At 38.9% G+C, this 8951-nt stretch overlaps 4 protein-coding genes across 7 annotated transcripts in view; 1 reads left to right on the forward strand and 3 right to left on the reverse strand.

The window, feature by feature from the left end:
- The window catches only part of LOC135132499 (2-iminobutanoate/2-iminopropanoate deaminase-like), a 167345-nt gene that overhangs the window by 170 nt on the left and 158224 nt on the right, over nucleotides 1-8951 (reverse strand). For all 3 annotated transcript variants that reach the window (XM_064060622.1, XM_064060621.1, XM_064060620.1), the window contains 2 exons: nucleotides 348-460; nucleotides 68-297 (listed from right to left, as the gene is read on the reverse strand). In XM_064060622.1, coding sequence (XP_063916692.1) covers nucleotides 68-297; nucleotides 348-409 — 292 coding nt within the window. In that variant the 5' untranslated portion in view covers nucleotides 410-460. The remainder of the gene's footprint in view (nucleotides 1-67; nucleotides 298-347; nucleotides 461-8951) is intronic.
- On the reverse strand, nucleotides 553-1612 carry LOC135132501 (dehydrodolichyl diphosphate synthase complex subunit DHDDS-like). The gene has a single exon (XM_064060626.1). It carries the CDS (start codon nucleotides 1432-1434, stop codon nucleotides 574-576), a length of 861 nt encoding a protein of 286 aa, XP_063916696.1. The 5' UTR covers nucleotides 1435-1612; the 3' UTR covers nucleotides 553-573.
- On the forward strand, nucleotides 1690-3035 carry LOC135132500 (enkurin domain-containing protein 1). 2 transcript variants are annotated; one of them, XM_064060623.1, is made up of 4 exons: nucleotides 1690-1981; nucleotides 2034-2468; nucleotides 2515-2769; nucleotides 2817-3035. In XM_064060623.1, exons 1-4 carry the CDS (start codon nucleotides 1936-1938, stop codon nucleotides 2975-2977), a joined length of 897 nt encoding a protein of 298 aa, XP_063916693.1. In that variant the 5' UTR covers nucleotides 1690-1935; the 3' UTR covers nucleotides 2978-3035. The 2 variants fall into 2 exon arrangements, with proteins under 2 accessions (XP_063916693.1, XP_063916694.1); XM_064060624.1 differs by having other exon boundaries at nucleotides 1692-1985.
- LOC135132503 (nucleoside diphosphate kinase 6-like) lies at nucleotides 2996-3746 on the reverse strand. The gene is made up of 3 exons (XM_064060628.1): nucleotides 3442-3746; nucleotides 3234-3394; nucleotides 2996-3189 (listed from the first exon to the last, which is right to left on the reverse strand). The coding sequence occupies exons 1-3, from the start codon at nucleotides 3651-3653 to the stop codon at nucleotides 3017-3019; spliced, it is 546 nt and encodes a 181-aa protein (XP_063916698.1). The 5' UTR covers nucleotides 3654-3746; the 3' UTR covers nucleotides 2996-3016.

The following is an 8951-nucleotide window of genomic DNA, read 5'->3' on the forward strand; positions in this document are numbered from 1 at the left end:
GTGTGGGACATTCTGTATATTTAAATTTGACAAGACGCCTCCTTAAGTTAAAAAATTTAAGACTTACACTCTTGGTAAACCTCGTTAACAGCTACGAAGTCGTCCATGTTGGCCAAAAACACGGTACTTTTAACGACGTTTTCGTACGAAGAACCGGCATCTTCTAAAATATTTCCCAACCAGGTTAAGGCTTGTCTAGCTTCGGCAGCTGCCCCCCCTTTAACCAACTGCATTGTGTCTTTGTCCAGACCTATCACCCCTGAGACATACAAGGTCTTGTCTAGTTGCACAGCCTGACTATAAAAATTTGTTAAATTTTGTTTATAACGAATTTATTAAATACTAACTTGTAGGGAGCTAGAGGTTTTGGTGCCCTAGAAGTGTTAATGACCTTCCTAATTAGAGACATTTTGCTTAGGAACTACTTCTATGTGCTAACTGGTCAAAGTTCTAGGTCTGACTGAAAAAATAAATATTGCGCTATTGACTAAATAGTGATAATGCGGTTTCCTAATGTTACGTAACGCGTGATAAAGGGTCATTAAAAAACAATTTCCTAACATCATATTTATTTCATATATAACTTTTAAGTTGCATCAGCTTTTCTTGTTCTAACCCTTCAACAAAACTCTTCACCCTTTCATTTTTAATAATTTTAACATTGTTCTTTTTCAGATCATTGTAACACCTTTGATACTTAAAAACGCACGCCAATAAATGCCAGATACAAAACTCCGGCCATAACACCTCCGTAAAACAAATATAACTATTAGAAATCTGCCACAACAAATAATCACTAAACCTAACCTCCCCCGACGTGCGCACGATTATATCCGGATCCTGCCTATCCCCAGTATACAAACACCTCGAAATCAAATCCTCATCAACATCGTCCGCCTCGATGGCCCCCTTTTCCACCCCTTCCACCACCTTCCTCGCCGTATTCACCATCTCGTCCCGCGCTGTATACGCGAACGCCACGTTCAAAAATGCCCTGTTGTTGTCCTTCGTCATAAGCACAGCCTCTGCTATTAGTTTCCGCAGCTCCTGCGACAACAACGACATGTTCCCGATTATCCGAATGCACACCCCCTCAGCCATAATTTTCTCCCTTTCGTCCAACAACTTCTGGAACTTCTCGGTGGCCAGCTTCATCAAAGTGTCCACTTCACTTTGGCTGCGCTTGAAATTCTCGATGCTGAAGGCGTAGACCGTGACTTCGGGGATGCCGAGCTCGAGACACCACTGCAGGGCTTCGGCCAGCTTGTCAAAGCCTCTGGTGTGCCCCTCAGCCTTTTCGACTTTAGCTTTGGTGGCGTAGCGCCGGTTGCCGTCCATGATGATGGCGATGTGCTTGGGGATGGGGCCGCATTTTATCACGTTAACGCAGAACTGCTGCAAGTACGTGAGAGGGGAGTTGGCGATCCAAGACATGGCACTGGGGTTTTAAATTGACAATCATAACCTCAAAAATTGTGACACGTACAAATGACAGATCTGGAAGTGGCTCAACTACCTTTCACACTACATGTATTGCTGACGAAATTTATTAATAGTTAATAACAAAACTGGTGCTGGGGGTGTCAACAAGTATTAACAATGCACGACAAAACCACCAAAGGGGCTTCTACGATGCGTTTTAATTTCCTTGGCGCGCTTTTTTGAACGCAATTCAGCTGTGTCTCAAGTTGCGCCGCAACAACAACAATAACAACAACCTGTGCCGAAATTAGATAGCGTTAATTTTTAATGTTTGGTGTCCTAAATCCCACACACTGGCCCCAAAACCTCTAATCGATAAGGTACACTTGATTCTGGAGCGACAACGTTGTTATGCAGTCACCCCCCGAAACAAAACACCATCAACATTTCGAAAAAAAATGACATTTGTGTTAAAATTGTCAATCATTAAAATTCGGCACAAAAAATTCTCTGATGAAAGATTATGAATACTACGACTTTGCGGGGAATTTTTCCCGAAGCAAGTAAGTAGCTCCAACCCATTTTCCCAACTTTTCGAACTGTGATTGCAGAACGTGCACACGCTAGAAATTTCGTTCGCGAGAACATCAGACAGTTGAAGGAGATGCAGGGGTACATGAACGACTCGAAGGTCTCGTCAAAATCCCAAATTATTAAGCCTGATAAATTCAAACACGTGGCGCCGAGGGTGTACTCATACATGAACACCACTAGAAGAAAAACGTCCAAGGACCTGATTGGGAAGAAAGCCGTGTCGTATAACCAGATAAAGGGGTTGAAGTCGCCTCTGCTGAAAGCCAAGCTGGGTAGTCGGATTAAGAACATGAGCAAGGCGGTGCAGACTGAGAGACCTGAGGATTTACCCAAGTTGTACGAAACGGGGACTTTGAAGTACCCCAGTCCCGGGATCATGCCGCAGTCCAAGCCGCCGACGCAGCGCACGCGGGACCACGGAGACGTTCTGGCCAAAAGCATGCATAAATTAGGTGCGCTGTAATTCTCGCTCGGTTAGAAAATGACAATTCGTTTCAGAATTAGAAGAAAAACACAATTACGTTAGGGAGAATATCAAAAACGTTAAAGGGAACAAAACCAAGTTTGAGGCTCCGCAGCCACGTGTGCCTGCGGCGGGGCAGCCAAAAGGGGTCGTCCCTAAAAATACAAAAGACCAGAAAGAGGGAAAGGATGAGCTGTCCAAGCCCGTGGATTTTGAAGTGGATATCGTGTCAGGCCTCGTCCTACTCCCTGACGAGGAACGAAAGGAGTACCTTCGCGTGGCCCGTGAAAGTAAAATCGCACAATTTTATCAACTCTGGTTTATTAATCCGTTCCAGATTACGCCGCGCTGATCAAGGAACTCAACACCATGCCAATGAGCAACGACACGCTAAAAAAGCGCAAACGAAAAATGGAAATCGAAGACGAACTCAGACGCTTAGAGGAAGTCATCAAAATTTTCCAAAAACCCAAAGTTTTTGTAAAAGCTGACGCATGATTTTGTACTTTGTAAATATTGTGCATGTTATAGTTCAATTTATTCAGTTTTCTTAACAGTTCTTGCGTCTTCAATCACCTTGTGTATAAAAAATTCTCTGATAAATTCGAGTTGGTTTGCTCTGAATTTTGGCTCCTCTTCTTGGTACCAATTTTCTATGTCAAAGTGTGGGAAAAACAGGCCGACTTCTTTGCGAACGGACTCTGGAGAATCTGAAAGAGAGCATCAAAAAAGAAACACAGTTGGAAGTGACCACCTGAGCCATGTGTGGCGTTTCTGGTGTCTGATAAGCCAAACTGTCCTCTGATTGAGTCGGGGGCTTCAAATTGCGTCTTGAACACCTTCGTGGGGCCCATTAACTTCCGCCACTCCTTAATAGCGTCGTCTCTGGCTAAAATGTAGAAATCAGAAGGCCCACTAGAAGGGGGAGTTTAATCCACAAATCGCATTTGTGTTCACCGTACCTGGTCATAAAAGTGACCAATCTGTTATAGAAAAACTTGTTCCTGTGTTCCTCGTAGAACAACTCGGCTTCTTTCAACGTGAACGCGTGTCGTCGCGTTTTCACCACTTTGAAATTTGAGGTTAGGATCATGTCTCTGATTGTTTCTAAGACCAGGGGTTGCTTAACCACGTGAGGTTTAATTATGGCGAAGGTTAGTTGCAAAGGGCGCATTTTGTATCTATATGTAGACACTTTTGTCCAAAATTCGCCCTATAATTTAAATTTTAAAAGTGTGACAACATAACCTCAAACCACGATTTGTGCTAAGGTAGGCAACACGTTATACAACTGTGTTTTAATGCTGTCTATTCAACAACACATTTCTAGTTTTTATTAAAATTACTACTTTTAAAAGTTTTCTCTACTTTGTACTTTCTTCTTTATATTTTGCTGTATTTTATCATACGTTGCCTTCTTTTCACAACAAGAAACATACAAGATGTTCAAAATGGTAAATTTTGGTAGGGAAATATGTATTTTGCAATTACGCTCCGCCCCTCGGTCTAACAACGAATGAAACATTCATCACAATTGAAATCGGGACGGGTGGGTGGTGCTTAATCGTTTTTCTCTGAACAATACCATAGTTAAACTTGTTTTTAGTTTCTTGTTGGTAAAAAACGACTTCGTATATTAAAAACAAATGGACAAAATATATGCCCCGCCCATGGTAGAAGGAGACATGGTATAGGCATACGCATCGGGTGTGACGTCAAGTGGGGTGAAATTAGCGCGAAATTTAAAATACAATTCGTTATCCGACAACTAATTGACGTATTGGACAGAGCAATGACAACTCAAGCTGAAATTCCCTAGACTTCCCTAGCGAAGCTCACAAGAGTCACAAGGTCGTTGATGCCACCTAACGTCACAAATGGATGCGCAGACCATTTTTAAATTGGTACATCGGATGCCTATACCATGTCTCCTTCTACCATGGCCCCGCCCACCCGCCCCATCTCAATTGTGATGATTTTTTTATTCATTGTGAGCCGACGGACGAAGATTAGTTGCAAAATCCTCATTTCTCCACCAGACATTACGATGTGAAATATGTTTTAAAAGGGTAAAATTTTGTAGAGGAATATGGTTTTTGCAATTAAACTCCGCCCCTCAATCTAATTACGAATGAAAAACTTATCACAACTGAGATCGGGACGAGTAGGTGGGGCTAAACCTTTAGTTTATTGTTTTACTCAAAAGCGTAGTTTTCTTTAAAGAACACGATTGCTTAAGAACATGTTTCACATGGCATTTTTTACAAAAAATAAGCATTTTCCAATTAAAGTTCGCCTCTCAGCTCACGACGAATTAAAAAAATCGTCACAATTGAGACAGGGGTGGGAGGGCGGGGCTTATATTTTGCTATGGAAATATTTATTTTGCAATTATGCTCCGCCCCTCAGTCTAACAACCAATGAAAAATTCATGACAATTGAGATCGGGACGGGTGGGTTGTGCTTAATCTTGTTTTTCCCTTAATGTATATGTTTTCTTTGAACAACACGATAGTAAAACTTGTTTTCAGTTTCTTGTCGAGAAAAAAGGACTTCGTATATTAAGAAAAAATGGACAAAATATAAGCCCCGCCCACCCGCCCCCTCTTAATTGTAATGATTTTTTTTATTCATTCTGAGACGAGGGGCGAAGATTAGTTGAAAAATCCTCATTTCTCCACAAGAAATTACCATGTGAAATATGTTTAAAAAGAGTAAAATTTTGTAGAGAAATATGGATTTTGCAAGTAAACTCCGCCCCTTAGTCTAATTACGAATGAAAGACTCATCACAATTAGATCGGGGCGGGTGGGTGGCGCTTGATCTTTGTATCTTTTGACTCAAAGCGTAGTTTATTTTAAAGAACACGATTACTTAAGAACATGTTTCACATTGCATTTTTTTTATAAAAAAAAAACATGTTTACAATTAAGCTTCGTCTCGCGGCTCACAATGAATAAAAAAATCGTCACAATTGAAACAGGGTGGGTGGGCGGGGTTTATGTTATGCTTTTTTTAATCAAACGTTGCCTTCTTATCACAAGAAGAAACTTAAAACATGTTCAAAATATACAATTTTTGTAGGGAAATATGTATTTTGCAATTATGCTCCGCCCCTCGGTCTAACAGCGAATGGAAAATTCATCATAATTGAGATCGGGACGGGTGGGTTGTGCTTAATCTTTTTTTTCCCTTAATATATATGTTTTCATTGAACAACACGTTTTCAGTTTCTTGTTGGGAAAAAAAGACTTCGTATATTAAGAACAAATGGACAAAATATAAGCCCCTCCCACCCACCCCCTCCCAATTGTGATGATTTTTTTATTCATTCTAAGTCGAGGGGCGAAGATTAGTTGCAAAATCCTCATTTCTCTACAAGAAATTACCAAGTGAAATATGTTTAAAAAGGGTAAAATTTTGTAGAAAAATATGGATTTTGCAATTAAACTCCGCCCCTCAGTCTAATTACGAATGAAACACTCATCACAATTAGATCGGGGCAGGTGGGTGGGGCTTGATCTTTGTCTTTTTTTACTTAAAGCGTAGTTTTCTTTAAAGAAGACGATTACTTAAGAACATGTTTCACATAGCATCTTTTACAAAAAAATAAGCATTTTGCAATTAGTGTTCGCCTCTCGGCTCACGACGAATAAAAAAAATCATCACAATTGAGACAGGGGTGGGCGGGCGGGGTTTATATTTTGCTATGGAAATATGTATTTTGCAATTATGCTCCGCCCCTCAGTCTAACAACGAATGGAAATTTCATTACAATTGAGATCGGGACGGATGGGTTGTGCTTAATCTTGTTTTTCCCTTAATTTATATGTTTTCTTTGAACGACACGATAATTAAACTTGTTTTTAGTTTCTTGTTGGGAAAAAAGACTTAGTACATTAAGAAAAACTGGAGAAAATATAAGCCCCGCCCACCCGCCCCTTCTCAATTGTGACGATTTTTTTATGCATTGTGAGCCGAGGAGCGAAAATTAGTTGCAAAATCCTCATTTCTCCACAAGAAATTACTATTTGAAATATGTTTTAAAAGGGTAAAATTTTGTAGAGGAATATGGTTTTTGCAATTAGACTCCGCCCCTCAGTCTAATTACGAATGAAAAACTCATCACAATTAGATCGGGTCGGGTGGGTGGGGCTTAATCTTTAGTCTTTTTTTTTAATCAAAGCATAGTTTTCTTTAAAGAACACGATTACTTAAGGACATGTTTAACATAACCATTTTCTTCTAAAAAAAAAACATTTTGCGATTAAGCTTTGCCTACCGGCACACGACTAATAAAAAAAAATCATCACACTCGAGATAGGGTGGGTGGGCGGGGTTTATATGTATTTTGTTTTTTTTTTATCATACGTTGCCTTGTTTTCATATTAAGAAACTTAAAACATGTTCAAAATGTAAAATTTTGCTAGGTAAATCTGCATTATGCAATTACGCTCCGCCCCTCGGTCTAACAACGAATGAAAAATTCATCACAATTTAGCTCGGGACGGGTGGGTGGTGCTTAATTTTTTTTTTAATACATAGTTTTCTTTGAACAATACGATAGTTAAATTTGTTTTCAGTTTCTTGTTGGGAAAAAGACTTCGTATATTAAGAATAAATGGACAAAGTATAAGCCCCTCCCACCCGCCCCTTCTCAATTGTGACAATTTTTTATGCATTGTGAGCCGAGGAGCGAAAATTAGTTGCTAAATCCTCATTTCTCCACAAGAAATTACCATGTGAAATACGTTTTAAAACGGTAAAATTTTGTAGAGAAATATGGATTTTGCAATTAAACTCCACCCCTCAGTCTAATTACGAATGAAAAACTCATCACTATTAGATCGGGTCGGGTGGGTGCGGCTTAATCTTTTTCTTTTTTTTACTCAAAACGTAGTTTTCGATTACGTAGGAACATGTTTGTTCTTATAAAAAATAAACATTTTGCAATGAATTAAATTCATCTCCCGGCATACGACGAATAAAAAAAAATCATCACACTCGAGATAGGGTGGGTGGGCGGGGTTTATATTTTGCTTTTTTATCATATGTTGCCTTCTTTTCACAATAAGAAACTTAAAACATGCTCAAAATGTAAAATTTTGCTAGGTAAATCTGCATAATGCAATTGCGCTCTGCCCCTTGCTCTAACAACGAATGAAAAATTCATCACAATTTAGATCGGGACGGGTGGGTGGTGCTTAATTTTTTTTTAATATATAGTTTTCTTTGAACAATACGATAGTTAAATTTGTTTTCAGTTTCTTGTTGGGAAAAAGACTTCGTATATTAAGAAAAAAAAAAATGGACAAAATATAAGCCCCGCCCACCCACCCCTTCTCAATTGTGATGATTTTTTTCTTCATTCTAAGCCGAGGGGCAAAGATTAGTTGTAAAATTCTCATTTCTCCACAAAAAATTACCATGTGAAAATGTTTGAAAAAGGTAAAATTTTGTGGAGGAATATGGTTTTTGCAATTAAACTCCGCCCCTCAGTCTAATTACGAATGAAAAACCCATCACAACTGAGATCGGAGCGAGTGGGTGGGGCTTAGTCTTAGTCTTTTTTTACTCAGAAAGTAGTTTTCTTTAAAGGACACGATTACTCAAGAACATGTTTCTTCTTATAAAAAATAAACATTTTGCAATGAATTAATTTCGTCTCCCGGCATACGACAAATAAAAAAAAATCATCACACTCGAGATAGGGTGGGTGGGCGGGGTTTATATTTTGCTTTTTCTTGCCTTCTTTTCACAAAAAGAAACTTAAAACATGTTCAAAATGTAAAATTTTGCCAGGTAAATCTGCATGACGCAATTACGGTCTAACAACGAATGAAAAATTCATTACAATTTAGATCGGGACGGGTGGGTCCTGCTTAACCTTTTTTTTTTAATATATAGTTTTCTTTGAACAACACGACAGTTAAACTTGTTTTCAGTTTCTTGTTGGGAAAAAAAGACTTCGTAGATTAAGAACAAATGGACAAAATATACGCCCCGCCCACCCACCCCTTCTCAATTGTAATGATTTTTTCATTCATTCTGAGCCGAGGGGCGAAGATTAGTTGCAAAATCATCATTTCTCCACAAGAAATTACCATGTGAAATATGTTTGAAAAGGGTAAAATTTTCTAGAGAAATATGGATTTTGCAATTAAACTCCGCCTCTCAGTCTAATTACGAATGAAAAATTTATCACAATTGAAATCGGGGCGGGTGGGTGGGGCTTAATCTTTGTCTTTTTTTTTTACTTAAAACGTAGTTTTCTTCAAAGGACACGATTACTTAAGAACATGTTTCTTCTTATAAAAAATAAACATTTTGCAATTAATTAAATTCATCTCCCGGCATACGACGAATAAAAAAAATCACCACAATAGAGACAGGGTGGGTGGGCGGGGTTTATATTTTGCTTTTTTTTTAATAATACGTTGCCTTCTTTTCACAATAAGAAACTTAAAACATG

The sequence above is a fragment of the Zophobas morio genome, unplaced genomic scaffold (genome assembly GCF_036711695.1).
Source record: "Zophobas morio isolate AGI-343-1 ecotype UQ-CSIRO unplaced genomic scaffold, CSIRO_AGI_Zmor_V1 ptg000021l, whole genome shotgun sequence".
Lineage (NCBI taxonomy): Eukaryota > Metazoa > Arthropoda > Insecta > Coleoptera > Tenebrionidae > Zophobas > Zophobas morio.